General features: G+C 44.7%; 1 protein-coding gene across 6 annotated transcripts in view; it reads right to left on the bottom strand.

Annotated features, from left to right (window-relative positions):
• The window catches only part of TTLL1 (TTL family tubulin polyglutamylase complex subunit L1), a 37,721-nt gene extending 21,382 nt beyond the window's left edge, over positions 1-16,339 (bottom strand). For 2 of the 6 annotated variants that reach the window (XM_084617221.1, XM_084617222.1), the window contains exons 1-2: positions 15,286-15,360; positions 2,532-2,648 (exon numbers count right to left, since the gene is read on the bottom strand). In XM_084617221.1, the coding sequence (XP_084473347.1) occupies positions 2,532-2,648; positions 15,286-15,314 (146 nt within the window). In that variant the 5' untranslated portion in view covers positions 15,315-15,360. Of the gene's footprint in view, positions 1-2,225; positions 2,426-2,531; positions 2,649-7,898; positions 8,099-8,126; positions 8,148-15,285; positions 15,361-16,280 lie in introns of those variants that run through there. The other 4 variants (XM_084617223.1, XM_084617225.1, XM_084617224.1 and 1 more) reach the window with 4 other exon arrangements.
• Between the last annotated feature and the right edge of the window lie 797 nt (positions 16,340-17,136).

Raw genomic sequence — 17,136 nt, 5'->3', positions numbered from 1 at the left:
CTTTGACATCCACATTGCTAACTATTTCATTCCTCACGTAAGAAAGAAGAGGGAGGGTCACAGATCTGCACCTTTTAATGTGACTGACTATGACAATCAAGGCCCAGACACTCCAACGGGACAAGAGGCCTGAACTCCAAACAGGCAAATGAATCATCTGATTCTATACAATGCTGAGTAAGGTCTTTTATGAAAGTCTGTAATGTTCTAAACTTAATGGTCATTATGAGATCTATATACAGACCATAATGACTTTAAGAATTCACATATACACAAAACGGTGCTTGTGATTTGTAGTGCAATCAGGCAGGGAGGGTCTGCCTCCCCAAACAGAAGAGACTAGCTCCAAGCACCTAATATTGTAGAATCCAGGAAAAGACAAAGGATGGGTCATTAGAGTTAGGCTATGTCTACACTGGCAACTGGACGACAAAACTTTTTTTCTTTCAGGGGTGTTAAAACACACACAATCACACACCCAGAAAGACAAAAGTTTTGCCGACGACAAGACACGAGGGTGAACAGCTCTTTATTGGCAGAAGCACTCTCCTGCTGACAACGCTGTTCGTTGGGGGAGAGGGTACGAGGTGGAAGTTTTTTGTCGGTAGGAGAGCCGACAAACAGTGGCTACACTGTGCGCTTTTTAGTGGCTCAGCTGTAGCAGCACAGTTGTGTCGCTAAAAGCTGTGAGGTGTAGACATAGCTTTAGTGAGAAAACACCGACATCCCAGCTAGAGCTTTCCCACCCTGAATAACCAGAAGTCGCCAAGACAAGAGAACAAAAGAAAAGAAAAAGCCCTTTCAAATAGGAGGCTTGAAACTGAGGTCTCCATTCAGAAGCTAAAGGACAGTCAATTGGCGGTGCTGTCTGTGAAATCGTGGATCCTCTCTATGACACGGAGTATGCTGGGAAACTGTTCAGAGGCAATAGGCAACTTGTGTTAGAAAGTGAAGTTTATCTCATTTGAAAATGTAAAGCCTAAGGTTATAGCTTTACGTTTATTTTCTGTGTCACTTGAATGTGTTTGCTTCCCCTTACAATTTCATCTTTGAATCTCTGATTTTTCTATTAGATAAACTTTTTGTTTATTTGTACCCCAAGCAGGTCTCTGGTGTGGAGTGTGTGCGCCAAAGTAAGCTGGTATCTGGGGGACTGGTTTCTCCCCTTTGGGGGTGATGAACCAAAGGGGAAAAGTCTGAGTGTCTGGTGATTAAGAACTCAGGGTGGACGAATTTGAGGAGACATGGAACCAGAAGGGCTGTTGGGGTCACCCTGCAAAGAGCAATTAGGCTGGTGGAAGCCAAGGTGAGACCTTTATGCTTCAGGGTTGGCTACCAGTGTCACTCTGAGCCATAGCAGCACAGAATTAAAACACCAATAATCAGGGGCGAGGGATTCTTCCTAAAAGTGTGGCGGGGGGAGCATGAGGTATGACCTGGGGGCGGCACCTCGGGATGTGGGAGGGGGTGCGGGCTCTGGGCCCCCAGGTCATGCCTGACGAGCTGCAGCTGGGTCATGGTAAGAGCCACCCGGACAGCTGTGAGGAGATGCGGACCCTCGATCTGCCCTGGCGGGGAGCCTGGGGGTGGGGGCACAGGCTGGGGGCTGCTCTCAGAGGCCCTCTCCCCCCAGGCAGGTGGAAGGTCCACAGTTCCCTGGGATGCATGGGCTACTTTTACCTGGACCAGGCTCCAGCTTCCAGCCTGGCCGGGGGGGGCAGGGTGGGGCCTCGTGGGTTGATGAGGTGCAGGGGGCCGGGCCCATGGCAAAAAGTGGACCTCTGCAGTCATGGGGCAAAAAGGGGGGTTAGTGGGGTACAGATGGTTGTAATAAGAATCTGTAACACACTAATCCCCCTTTTTGCCCCATGAAAGTAGAGGTGTTAATGGGCTACTCTACCTTAAATGGTCCCTTAGTATAGATGCTAACTACTTATGCTAAACAATCAGTTCCATCTTGCATTTAGCTGTGATTCTCAGAGTACCTTCTCCAGACCTGAAGAAGATCTCTGTGTGGCTCAAAAGTCTGTCTCTCTCTCCAACAGAAGTTGGTCCAGTAAAACTAAAAGATATTACCTCACCTTGTCTCTCTAATATCTTGAGACTGACATAGCTAAAACTACACTGTATATGTTTCAGGTGGCAGCCTTTCAAAACAAACAACCTCTCCCCTCCCCCCCCCCAACCCCATGAAACAATCCAAGAAAAAAAAAAACCACACCTACCTCCTAGGCCTCAATCCTGCCACTGGATTACTAGAGACAGACCCATGCACCCATGGGGAGCCCTACTGAGTTCAATGGGGCCTGCACAGGTAGAAGGGTCTCCTCATGCAGATGTAACTGTAGGATCAAGGCCCTGCAGTGCTGCAGAAAACACTGGCAATTTAATGGAGGCATGCTTCCCTCTCAATGTTACAAGACATTAGTGAACATTGACAATAAATCATTAACACTGGTTTTAGTTATGGAAAAGTACATTTGAAAATGTGTCACAAATTGAAAATTATGAGAATTCTTATATGTACTTACCAGTAAAAATTCCAGTCTTCATTTTCTGCCACCTGAATCCATCCTCTCTTTTCAAAGTTATTTATTAGCACGGACTTTTCTATGTCAGTTACCCATTTCACTTTTCCTGCCATTATCCTAAAGAAAAATCAACTTGTAACGTTGTATACTTTCAAGACTGCCTCTCTTTCATTTTGTACTTGATACATAAGAACATAAGAAGGGCCATACTAGATCAGACTAAAGGTCCATCAAGCCCAGGATCCTGTCCTCTGAGAGTAGCCAACGGCAAGTGCCCCAAAGGGAATAAACAAACAGGTAATCATCAAGTGATCCATGCCCTGTTACCCAATCCCAGCTTCTGGCAAACAGAGGCTAGGGACGCCATTCCTGTCCATCCTGGCTAATAGCCATAGATGGACCTATCTTCCATGAATCTATCAAGCTCCCAATACAGACCAGATAAATCCAAATGGGGAAATGAAAGTGTATCCACAGGGTAATTTACCTTTAACTTTTTTTTAGAGGAGGAGGAAGTAAATTCATTCAGCATTTAAGAAAGATGATGGCTGCATTAGCACTAGAGACTGAAGTCCTATATGTATTCCCAGAACAGATATAGCATGGGCAGCAGTAGTTGCAACCCTCTTTCATGCTGCCCTGACAGTGTCTCTCAAATCTCACTTAGGGACTATATTTAGGAATGAGAACGTAATTCAAGTCTCTATGGCCTCTCCAAAACTGCTAACAAGAGTACTGATTAGCATCAATTGTGTTTGTGACTATCTGTCCACTGAACTGAGACCACCAACTTGCCTTTATCTTGGATAATGTTTACAAAATAAAATTTAGTGCACTGGAAATTTTATCACTTATAGTCAACACTTAAATGAAAATATGTCTCTTTTAAATGGCAGATATTTCATGGCCCACCTTACTCAGCAACTATGAAAACAACAATGTGAGACTATGTAAAGGATTTATGTTGGGAATCCTCTATCAAATATCCACAGCATACTGTAGGACAGAATTTTTTTATTTAATTTCAATATCCCCTTGTTGTTTTTCATATTATTGTTTCTTTATGTCATACAACTGCTGGTTAGCAACTTGCTTCTGGTTGGATACACTGACAAGCAACTCTCAAGAGAGTTAACAATACTAATCTCCCGAGTCAAGGTCCTCACAATGCTTATTGAAGAAGAGCCCTTAAAAACCACACCCTGATGAAACAGTCACTTCCTGTCATCTAGAGCTCACTTCCTATATCTCATTTCTCACATAGCTGCATAACACCCTTCCAATACACAATCAAAAAAAATCTAAGAGACATGTTACAATGAAGTCACTGAAGATCTCAGTGGGTGCAGGCATCTGGCAGAATGGAACTAATTGGAAGAGCATGGTTTAACTATTATGCAAATTAAATTGGCTAGTGGAGCCAAAGATGACCGGTCTTTGTCTTCAACAGGGTTAAGTTATGATACGCAAAACCCCAATGTTGCTATTCAATCCAAAAGTTACTTTTAAAATTGAACTCCGGAGGAGTTGCCTAGTTAGCTCCCCGCATAGCTATTTGAAAAAAATGGAAAATTGCTGACTTGTAATAATAGGTTAAAAAAAACCTCCCGTAATGCTCCTCAGATCAAATGCTACTATTCTGACTAAAACAGACAAGAGTTCTCTCCTGGCTCTGCCTGGGACAACAGGCAAAGGACAAACTCCTGTCATCTGAGAGCCAGAAAAAAAACGTAAAAAACATCTCACACAATGTTCTGCATCTATTCTGGTGTATAAAATAGAGACATCAAAAGGCGAATAACTTAATAAATGAATTGAAGTGTATGATTTTCAAGTGAATCAGAAATTAAAACTTCAAACTCACATTTACTAATGGACCCTCAATTATGCTTTTAATTTTTTACTGAAGATTAAAAAATACAAGGCAGACTTGTGTGAGAGAAAGAGTGATCTTGGGGTCAAGGCACACGGAATAGAACTCATAGATATTAAGGTCAGAAGGGACCATTATGATCATCTAGTCTAACCTCCTGCACAATGCAGGCCACCAAATCTCACCCACCCACCTATGTCTGAGCTATTGAAGTCCTCAAATCATGGTTTAAAGACTTCAAGGTGCAAAAAATCCTCCCGCAAGTGACCCGTGCCCCATCCTACAGAGGAAGGAGAATTCTGTCATCAATTCCCAGCTTTGCTACAGACTTCCTATGGGACCTTGGATAAATTACTTAATTTCTCTGTGGTTCAAGTTCAACCCTCAGAGGAAGTATTATCTCCATTTTATATTTCTCCTACCTTTGTCTGTCTTGTCTATTCAGATTGTAAATTCTTCGGGGCAGGTGCCTCCTTCTACTATCTTAGGTCCTGATCCTGCAAAGGCTTTAAAGGGCTCATTTAACTGAAGGGAAGTCTGTTTTTCATTGTCAGTAAATGACTCACTAATATATGTGATCTCACTGTATTATTAAAAGCGCAAGCATTCAGGGCTTCTCGCCCTTTTCTTCACTTCAAAGTAATCTATTACAAACAAACTAGAGGCACAATAAACTAATTTCTGAAAACCAAAATTAAATACAAAGGAAGCTGGCTGCCACGGCATCTTTTCCGCAGGGCCATCTTTTTACTAAAATATTACAACACATCCTATATTTTCTTAATTAACGCATAGGAGATACTGGCCTAGCAAAACAGCTCTACACTACCAGGTGGGAGAGAGAGGTTCTGTTAGTAGTTCTGGTATCTTGCTCCCAAGGAGGTCATGCACTCAGACCTGTGAGGAGCGTCTTCTAGAGATTTTTAAAACTGACTCCTCCAGTCTATTAAACCACAGCAGACTAGTTAGTCCCCTCCCCTGTTTAAACTCTGGGGATATCACCACCTTCCAGGGTAAAAGGTGAATTTCAAAGCTACAGGAGAAATGAACTGTGTTTGTACCCTCCTTTATTGCTTCTACGTGGTGACTAAAGACTACTACAAAGTTTCTTTTTCTGCCTTTTTTTTTTTTAAATAATTAAAACACACACACCTACTCTATCTAGGTACTTAAACAGGCCCTCCTTACTGTAGCATCTGAGTTCTTCACAGATGTAGGTGAATTTATCCTCACAACACAATGATGAGGATGGGAAATATCCCCACCAGGGCAACAGAGAGATTAGGTAACTTTTTGAAGGTGACAGAGGAAGTGTGTGGCAAAGTTAAGCACAGAATTTAACCCCCAGTGTCTAAACCGCAAGACCATCCTTCGTCTCATTTAGGAACATTAAATCTTGATGTCCCTATTTTTAAAGGACTCAAGATCTAATGGGAGGTCAATATTACAAGAGACTCAAATTTAGCACTCAGGATATTTGGATGATTTGATTATCCCAGTAGGATGCATAATTAGACTGTTTAAAGCTTTGTATTTTTTATAATGTATTTACAAATAACGGCAAGCAAAAATATTTTTGTCAACGGGCTACAGTAACTCTGAAAAAGATTATAGGAAAGTAACAACGTATATTCAACAGTATAGGTAATACTTTAAGGCTACAATCAGTATAGGTAATACTTTAAGGCTATAAATTTAATCCAATATCTAATGCTCAGTCTATAGGGATTTATATCCTATATGCCTCTCTCCCTCCTCCACTTCCCCTTCCCCGCAAGTGTGATTAGATCAGTGGTTACCAACCGGTAGATCACGACTGACTGGTTAATCCAGTCGACCACGATCTCCAGATACTAAAAATCCGGCAGCACAGCAGGGCTAAGGCAGGCTCCCTGCCTGCCCTTGCCTCACGCCGCTCCTGAAAGTGGCCAGCACATCCCAGCGGCCCTGGAGGGCTCTGCAGGCACCATCCCTGCAGCTCCCATTGGCCGGGAAGGGGGAACTGCAGGAAATGGGAGCTGCGGGGGCGGTGCCTGCAGGGAGGGGCAGCACACGGAGCCTCATGCCCTCCCCCAAGGTCTGCAGGGACGTGCTGGCCATTTCTGGGAACGGCGCAGGGCCGGAGCAGGCAGGGAGCCTGCCTTAGTCCCGCTGCCCACAGTAAGCACTGCCAACCGGGAGCCCACACCCCAACCCCCTGCCCTGAGCCAGCACCCAAAACCCCCTCGTGCACCCCAAACCCCTTCCTCAGCCCTGAGCCCCCTCCCATAGCCAGCACCCCCTACCCCATCCTGCATTCCAACACTCCGCCCCAGCCCTGAGCCAGCACCCCAAACCCCCTTCCTCAGCCCTGAGCCCCCTCCTGCACCCCAACCCCCTGTCCTAGCCCTGAGCCCTCTCCCGGAGCCAGCACCCCAAACCCCCTTCCTTAGCCCTAGGCCCCCTCCCACACCCCAACCCCCTGAACAATTCTGAGTTCATACTCAAGCAACACCAATCAAAGTTAATATAAAAATCTCACGAAGTCAGTGGAAGTTTGGCCTGCCTAAGAAAACTGCAGGATCATTTTATCTGATACTGGGTATATTTTAAAAGTTCTTAAATATCAAATAAACAGGGGCTGAACAGTAAAAGTTGAACTGCTACATAACAAATGAACTGATGAACAAACAATGAACTGACACATAACAAAATAAAAATATAAGTAAATTAATCGGAACTAGAGAGATCAGTAATCCAGAATGACTAGAAACACATCACATATAAAGTGATAAATATAAACTAGATAAATACAAACGCCATAGGCCCACTCCCACAAGCGTTTACTACTGAACATAGTGTTTGCTACTGAGAGTAGTCCCATTGTCACAATGGAAAAAATCACAGACTAGGAACTCATGGTACTACCAACTCACTTGGTAGTAAGCATTTACAGGGTCAGAGCCCCAAGGAGTACCAGTGTCAAGGCTATGCAGAATTAAATTCTGTATACTTAAACCTGTATTAAAATACATACCATTACACCCATACAATTTTAAAAAATCAGCCCCAAGACATGCAAGTGAGTGGGCCCTTCAGCAGTGTCTATAGACAGACGTGTATTTCAGTGTACACTTCCATAAAGTAGGTCATTTAAGATATATCACGAGTACAGGGTATAGAGTGGCTTGAGACACAGCAATACACGATCAGCGTGACATGGGTGGTCACCACAGCAGCAGTGTAGAGGAGCTGGGGCAGAAGCCCCCCTTCTGGCACCCGGGGACAGAGGGATTAGCATGTGGCGGGTTGGGGAAGGCTGAGCTGGGGGAGGCGGGTGTCCCCCCCCAACGTGGGCGGGGGCTGGTGTGTTGGGGGAGGGGTCCCCCCCCGGGGGGCGGGGGCGTCGCTGCGTGAAGGGTTTTCGAGCACTGGGGCGCGGGGCGCTGAACGGGAGCCGCTGCCCGCCATGGGGGTCCCTCCCCTGCAGGCCCCGCGGGGTCTCCGGCTCTCACCTGCCCGCGGGAGGGGGCTGTTCCCGCCGGGACTCCGGCTGGGGCTCCCCGGCTCCTCCTCACACCCCGCCAGCCGCTCCCATGGCCGCCACCGCCCCGCTACGGCCCGCGCACCCGCCCGTCCAGTCCCGCGGGCTCCATGCGCCCCCGCTGCCGAGAGGGGCCGGCCGCGAGCATCCCGCGGGGGGGGGGAAGCGGGAGCAGCCGCAGCAGGGCCGCCGCCCTTACCGCTTCCGGAGCCACTCCCTGGTAACAGGGGACGCGGCCACCCCGCCGAGGGACACTTCCGGGGGAGGGGCGGCGGCGGCTACTAGAGACCCCCATAACACAGAGCCGGCCACCCCCAATCACTGAGATCCCAGAGACCCCCATACCCGCACAGCCACCCCCAAATTACTGAGACCCCCCCCGAGCCCTGCCCCACAGCACCCCCAACCAGAGACCCCCATACCCCCACAGCCACCCCCAATCACAAATATCCTAGAGACCCCCTGAGCCCTGTCCCACAGCCACCCCCAACCAGAGATCCCCATACCTGCACAGCCACCCCCAAATTACTGAAAGCCCAGACACTCCCTTGGCCCTCCCCACAGCCACCCCCAAATTACTGAGACCCCATAGATTGCTGCCCCACACAGCCATCCCTGAACCACTGAGACCGTCATACCTGAACAACCACGCCCGAACCACTGAAATGACTCCTCCCCCCCCCCCCACAACAGCTACCCTTGAACCAAGGAGACCCCTGGACCTGCATAGCCACCCCTGAACCATAGAGACCCCAAAGACCCCTGCACCTCACAGCCACCCACTGAACCAGAGACCTCTGACATCTCAGCACTACACAGCCACCCTTCTACACCACTAACACCCTCTGCACTGTGGAGCCCCCAGACCCGTACATCCCTAACAGCCACCCACCCTATTTATTATTTATTATGGAAGCACACACAAGCCACAGTCATGGACAAGGACCCCATTGTGCTAAGCTCCATAAAAATACAGAACAAAAAGACAGTCCTTGCCCCAAAGAGCTTACAATATAAGCATAAGTCATGACAACAGGTGGAGACAGACCGGCAAATGGGGGAGCACAAGAAGACACTATCTGCCAGCATAATAGGCAGCAATCTCAGCACACCAGCTGCCTAAGCTTGTCACATTTTTACAGGCATCAGAGCTAAGAAGAGTTTTAAGGACGGATTTGAAAGAGGAAAATGGGAGAACTCTTTCCAAGCATGAGGGGCAGCATGTGAGAAAGAATGAAAGTGTTTGCTTGTAAAATTAAAAAGCCAGTCACTGTATTACAGAGACCCCTTACAGACACCTTGTCACTGTAGAGAGCTCCTTCCTGCCCCCAGACACCCTCTGCAGTATAGAAATTACTATTCACACACACACTCTACACCCCCATCCCCAGACTTTTACAGCCCTTCCTCCCCCCATGGAAAATAGCAGTATATAATAATGTAATTAAAGACTATACCACAATTATGGTTACAATTTTGTCATGGTTATTTTTAGTAAAAGTCAGAGACAGGTCATGGGCAATAAACAAAAATTCACTGAAGCCTGTGATGTAGCCTATAAGGCTAGCCTGCTTGATTGACTATATATCTTTTCTTATGAGTTTAACCACTTGTTATATTTTAGGTTTATTATTTGTTATTATAATTAGAGTATTTTGGCTGTTTGTATTTGAGTATTTTAGCTGTAATGCAAGGAACCTACAGTCCACATCCTATCTGTTGAGCTAGGCCAAGTTAGCATACAGATGTTCGAGATAGGTGATGATGAGCTAGAGCATGCAGTATATATGTTTGGAACCTTTAACAGAGAAAAGTGGGCATGTTAAATCAAGTTGGTAGGTAAGGTCACCCAAGTTCATGGCCTTTTTCAGATTTAACAGTTACACTACAAAGAACATGGAAACAACCAGTTCGGACAGAAATAACAGAGGTGAGGATGAGCTAATGGTCACTAATGGTTATGAATATGTCATTAATACGTACAAACATGCCATCCTAAAGAGTAAGTGTATCCTAACATTTTTGTGGGTGAGCGAGTTAAGTTTGGATAAGGAAGGAGGGCACCTAGAGCTCAGGCCCTATAAAAGGGGCAACCACCATGCTGGGTAGGTTCAGCTCATTCATTGTTAGTTTGTTTCAAGCAACTGAAATAAAAAGAAAGGCAAGTTGGCAAGCGTCAAATAAAAAATATTAGGGAAGTATTTTTTTAAATGAAGCTTAAGTCCCAAAAGTTTTGTGCAAATTGTTTTCTATTTTCTTCTAAAGATATTGATTTATCTGATTTCTGTTTTCCATTAATACTAAAATTATTATTGGAGTGTTAAGTTCTTCACCTCTCACTCAAGACTTCAAGAACCTGGAACATTGAATTCTCTTGACATGCCAGAGGCAAGACTGGTCTTTTGTCTTTTATCATGGGTAATCAAGGAAGGGTGTGAGTATATTAATTGAAAAGCCTTTATAGTATATAATACCACATGTATTATTAGAACAATATTATTGCGGTTGTAATTGATTAATTATTTGATTACAGTTTCATTACTATTCCATTTATCTCAATAAAAGGCTTTAAGGCTGCATTTTGTTCTCAGCGTGAGTTTCCTTGTCATACATCTCAAGGGTCCCTGTAAATTCTGTGTAGCCTGATTCTGGGACAAGAACCTTATTATCTTCTGATCTGAGTAATTGGCGAGCCTATAACCCGTATTATCTAAATATTATTAGCCTCCCAAAAATCAGGCAATAGTGACCTGTCCCTGACTTTTACTAAAAATAAATGACACAAAATGGGGCTGATGGGGGGTGAGAGCTGGAACCCTGCTGTGGGAGAGGAGGGGGTGGTCCAGCATCCGCTGCAGCTGCACCCTCTGGTGCCCACAGCGGCTTGGAGCTCTGGGGTGACTGCCACCTGTTGCAGCTCAGAGTTCTGGGGTTGGGGCTGGGAGCTCCGGGGTTCCCCTGCTGCCTGCAGTGGCTGAGAGCTCTGGAGTCCCCCTGCCACCCACAGTGGCTCAGAGCTCCAGGGTCCCTGCACAGTGGCTGGCAGCTCCAGAGTCCTCCTGCCGTCTGCGGTGGATTGGAGCTCTGGGTCCGCCAGCCACCCAAGGTGGCAGAGAGCTTTAGGGGCCCCTGCCGCCCGTGGCTGCTCAGAGCTACGGGCCCCCTGCTGTGGCCTGGAGCTGTGGGGACCTCTCGCAACTGCAGCAGCTCAGAGCTCTCACCAGCTCCAGCCCCGTTTCCTAGGGTGACCAGATGTCCCGATTTTATAGGGACAGTCCTAATTTTTGGATCTTTTTCTTATATAGGCACCTATTACCCCCCACCCCCGTCCCAATTTTTTACATTTGCTATCTAGTCACCCTACCATTTCCCCAGCAATGAAGTGGAAAATGTTAGGGAGGTCTCTGGAAGTCACAGAATCTGTGACTTCCGTGACATAATCTTAGCCTTAATCACAGTGTATACACACATGGGGCCAAATTAAGGTTGCACAGGCTGCCTTAATGCTGGCATTTCCTAACTTTTGAGTATTTAACGTTGCAACTTTAATGGCAACTTCTCAACTTTAATGTAGTCTTTTAAATGTAATTTCCTAGAGTTAAAAAAAAAACAGAAAAAAAAAAGAAATTCCATCATGTGGAACTATATCGACACTCACATGGTTCATCAACAGGGCTAGAACTTTCAGATCCACTGCACAGACCTCTGCCTCTTGAGATAACAGAGTAACAGATAGCAGGTTAACATCTTTGGTGTGGGCTAGCACTAGAGAAGGATGGGATGTTTTGCCAGCGTATTTCACAGATATTTGCTGACAACAGAGGTATGGTAAGACTCAGGAATCCTGCGTTCTACTCCAGATACTGAGGGCAGTGTCTAGTGGTTACAAACATTTGTGCCCCAGCCTCTCCACCTTGTCCTTGTTGCAGTCAGCGACCTCATATAGACACCCTCCCAGGCCCCTCAGATTCAAATCCTCATCCCACTCCCTGGCTTCCCCAGGCCCAGCTCCTAGTCCTCTGTGCATTTAAGTCAGGCTGTTCATCCACTCCTCCTCATTGTGTAGGCACCAGAAAGGAGTGGAGCAATGAAAGCATAGGAAAGACTGTCCTATTTTTAGTTCCTGTGCCTGGAACCACACCTGTCCCTTGTGGCTAGGAGGATCAATGGCAGAAAGTTCCACTGAGCCCCTGCAGACCTGGGTTAGAACATGCTCAGTACAGACAGAATCTTCAGAGATTTTAGCTGCCAAACTCAAAGAAGCTTCTACTAATCATGTGCAAATTGAGATTTTCAGATGCTCATGATTTGGTCAAATGTGGGTGTATTTTCATGGGAACAGCAAAAATTATATCCCTGACACCAAAGCAACCCCAGCCAAATGTCAAGTCCCGGCTCCAAGGCATGAAGGCGCTACAGCTTCTAAAAATAAAACAGTTTAAGAAAGATTTGAACATGGGCAAAATTATGCATGTTTTCCTTAACCTTGTTCTTAGTAATGGCTGAAGCACTTTTATTGAAATATTAAACAAATAAATAAATTCAGCTTGAGGCAGACAATTTCAACCCACGTGGTCAAAGTTCAGCAAATTTAATGCAACTGAAAACATGGTTTTATACTGGAAAGAGGCAGACAAACTTTATTATAGGTGTTACTACATGTGCCTCCTATAATATATAAATTAGATACTGCTTTGTATTATCTGGTATAGAATATTTTACTACTGACATCCATTGTTTGACCATCTTAGAAACATATACTAATTTATATTGCTGTGTTATTCAGCAGTCTATTTCTTTCTTAAACACCTCTTTCTCCTTCAAATTACTCTGGAAATAAGAAAAAGCTAGTTGCTAGAAAGTGAGAGGTTAAGTGGCCCAAGCCTGCTCCAAATGAATGTGATGGCAAAACTCTTATTGATTTTGGTGGAAGCAGGATTGATCCCAGGATTAGCAATTGGCACACTCAGGCATAATATAAAGAATAACACATAGACACTTGCTGACATGAATAGTCAGCTGTGCTATGAGGACCTTGAAAGAAAGATGCCAGAAGATAGGTGAGTCATGCACCTAATAGATTAGCGGCATCAGTGCCAGCATATGGCAAGCAACAGCTATTTTAAGATTAGACACTATATAGTGGAACTCCTTGCAGAATGTCAGAGGAAAGTAAGGAATCTGACCTCCAGTGATAAGGTTAATAGAAAACTAAGTACATGTTTCGTAACAGACTGTAAAGTCCAGAAGAGTTATAGTGGAAATGAAGGGAGAAATAAATGATTAATAGTAATGGATTTAGACAACTGATCACATTTAAAAATAGAATAACCTGACCATAGGTGAAATAAGGTAAACTTTTGCAGTATGCTGGAATGAAACAGCTAGATAGATAACAGCTAAATCCATAAATCAATCTGAATATAATACTTATGCTTTGTATTCAGGTGATAAGGTCAGTTCCAGGGACATAACTATGAAGCAATAATGGAATCTAATTATATGAATTCTTGGAAGAGACTAATAATACTCCACAATTTTTTAGAATCTATGGGACTAAAGCCTACAAAGCCCTATATTTTCTTGCTTGTGTCATATGCAGTGGAAATGACAGGATACAACAGTCATGGGTGGCGAGTATCAAAGGCCAGGGAAGGCTAAGCCTTCCCTGCCTCACGCTGTGGCCCCACCCATGTTCTGCCTCCCCCTCTACCTGAAGCCGGCGGGGGGCTCACTCAACTCCAACTGGCGGCCTAGAGCTCCGGCCTTTCAGTGGCCCAGGGCGGCAGTGGGGCCGTCCCAGTACTGGGGCCAGCAGCTCGGCCCAGCTCTAGGGGGTGGGTTGGGGCTCCAGTGCGTGGGGGTAGGGCCTCAGCTGGAAAAGGCAAGGCCAGTGGACTAGCCTCCCCAAAGAAGTTGGGGGGGAGGGGTCACCCACTGCCCGTACAACAGTAGCTCTAGCAAGGAGTGACAACAGTCATGGAGAGGACCTCCTTTAACCATGAAAAAATATCTACTGTGACAACTGACACAAGTGAGAAAAACTAAATGGATCTGGGGGACTCCACACAGTGGGGGGTCCAGCTGCGCAGCAGGAATCCGGGGTCCAGAATCGGGGTCTGGGTTGCTACTGCCCTGCCACCTGGTCCCTGCAGCCCACAATGATAAATAAGTTGAGAACCACTGATATTCAACATAGTTGCAATTTACCAATACATTTATTCAACTTTTTATATTATGTACTTTAATTTTTAAAATTATAGTTCAGAATATAGTGTAATTAAGGCCAAACACAGCTTTACCAGGATGCTTATAATTATAAAAAAGTTCTATAGCAGGATCAATGCAATTCTGCAATCACTTATAGATGTGTTTTGCTTTAAGCATGAGTAGTCTCACTGACTTGAATGGGACTACTTATATATTAAAAGTTAAGCATGTGTAAAAATGTTTGCTGGAATGAGGCCTTATGCAGTGCAAAACACAATCAAAATAAGGTTTAAATTATCAGATGATTAAGAGGAGTTTGCCTGTAAAAAAACCTCAAATAAGTTATTAACAAATTATAGTTTTAAAATAAATAAATAAAATCCCCTTTTAAAATACTTATAAAATACTTTGAACTTTCATAGCACTTTTTATCTGAGGATTGTACTTTGTAAACATTACATATCTCAGTCTCATAACACATCTAAGTGAGACTGAAGGTAAGTATCATACTCATTGTACAGCTGAGTTTCAGAGAAGTTAAGGCCTGATCCAAAGCCCCTTGAATTCTTGAAGGCAATGGAAAGACCACTATCCTGCAACCGATCCTTGGGGTCACTCACTAGGGGTAGGAAAGAAAGCATCTATTATATATTTCTTATTTTCTTTTACATGGAAAAAATGGTTTGTGTAATCTATGGACAGCCTCACTTGATTTAGAATTCAGTATCTATGCCACTGTTTCGCTTTTTTATGTTGTTTACCTTCTGTGCCATAGAGATGATATCATACAATAAATAAAGGGCAAAGTCCTTTTACAGGCATGAATTGATCCAGTCTCCCTATTTGACAGGACAATAAGGCATGGAGCAGTAGTTTTGTTTTGCCTTTTTAATGTTTTTCCTCAAGTGAAACTGTTCACCCTCACTAACCTCAATGAGAAAGGTGTGGGGAGGGTATTCAGGGGTTGATAGCTGGAGTATAGCAAGTAGACTCCATCTTTCTTACATCCTCCTTCAAGTAGGAGAAACATTTTAACTTTTTTACCATATACATAATAGAAGGGACTAGTTGTGGCCTTGTGTTTGGGACCCTGCATGCCTGAGTTCATCTTCTCTTTCCTGCTTAACCTGGAGGGGCAGGAAACTTACCAACAAACTTTCCATCTCCAGTGGACCATATGAAAGCGGATTATCTCTTCCAGGCCTTCCGTTCTGTAAATGCAACTGCAATAAGGAAGGAAACACACCACTAATACCCCTCACAGGTGGGCCCGTTACACATGAAGAAAATCACTGAGAAATGAAACCCATCAATCCATTCGCACTCTGGCAATGTAGGAGAAGGCTTATTTGGAGCCCTAAAGCCAGTCCTGTAGTGACTAGCTAACACAATGTTGAATATGTCCTGTCCTTGTTTACACTGACTGCAAACTTTGGTCAGCATAAGCGGCAAAGAATCCTGTGGCACCTTATAGACTAACAGACGTATTGGAGCAAGAGCTTTCATGGGTGAATACCCACTTCGTTGTGAATACCCATATGCATCCGACAAAGTGGGCATTCACCCACGAAAGCTCATGCTCCAATACGTCTGTTAGTCTATAACACGGCTACCCCTCTGAAGCTTTGATCAGCATGAGTGTTAAACTTGCTAGAGTCAAATTCTAATATAAAATTTTATAGCAAAAATAAGGCCTTTGAGTGTGTATTTATATACAAACACACATAATTTATGAATAATAGTAATCTTTATTACCTCAACAAATTCCACGACTTTTTTTCCACCATGAGAATCATCACCAAAGAAAATGTTAAAATATGTATTCTCATGTTACTTTAATATTCCCTTCTCATGTATTCCTTGATTCCTTATTCTAACACAGCCTCAATCTATCACTAAGCCTTAATGATTTATTTCTGCTCCATTTCCAAAATCTTCTCTTTCCCATTACCAACATACAAATCTTAGGAAAGTCCTTTCAGACTTTGACCTTGAAAATATGACTTTCTTATCCTCTATGAGACCCATCCTTCCATACTCTCTAAGCTGTTCAAAATAAAGTTGGGAACGTAATCAACATCTCCCGACGTTATGGCCCCATTTATCCCTCCTAAAGATCAGTCAGAGACACACTAAAATGTACCTCAATTGCTTTCTCTTGACACCAGAGAAATTCTTCAGACTCCATTTTGTGCCCCTAGCTTTTATTTTGAATAAGCAAAAGTCACTCCACCATTAGAAGCTGCAGGTCAGATGATAAGGTCAGCAAATCATAGCTCTGAGGTAAACAACGGCAATGAGCATGTGCACTGTGTTTGCAATACTGGCATGCATCCAAGAATGAGGCATTGTTGGCATGCATTCAATCTGATAAGTAGGGCCCTACCAAATACAGGGTCCATTTTGGTCAATTTCACTCTCATAGGATTTTAAAAATCATAAATGTCATGATTTCAGATATTTAAATCTGAAATTTCAGGTGTTGTAATTATAGGGGTCCTGACCCCAAAAGGAGTTGTGGGGGGTGGGTAGCAAGGTTATTGTAGGGGGGTGGGGATTTGTGGTACTGCTACCCTTACTTCTGGGCTGCTGCTGATGGCAGCGCTACTGCCTTCAGAGCTGGGCAGCCAGAGAGTAGCAGCTGCTGGCCAGGAGCCCAGCTCTGAAGGTAAAGCCACTGCCAACAGCAGCAGAGACGTAAGGATGGCCTGGTCTGGTATTGCCACCCTTACGTCTGTGCTGCTGCCTGCAGAGCTGGGCCCTCAGTCAGCAGCCGTTGCTATCTGGCCACCCAGCTCTGAAGTCAGCACAGAAGTGAGGGTGGCAACACCATGACCCCCCTAAAATATCCTTGTGACCTCCCCCTGCAACTCCCTTTTGCGTCAGGACCTTCAGTTTGAGAAACACTGGTCTCCCCCCGCGAAATCTGTATAGTATAGGGTAAAATCACACACAAGACCAGATTTCACAGGGGAGACCAGATTTCACTGATCCGTGAT

The sequence above is a fragment of the Lepidochelys olivacea genome (genome assembly GCF_965140295.1).
Source record: "Lepidochelys olivacea isolate rLepOli2 genome assembly, chromosome: 1".
In the NCBI taxonomy this organism is placed as follows: domain Eukaryota; kingdom Metazoa; phylum Chordata; order Testudines; family Cheloniidae; genus Lepidochelys; species Lepidochelys olivacea.
The sequence above is the reverse complement of the archived record's forward strand: the minus strand, read 5'-3'. Positions and strand labels throughout refer to the sequence as shown.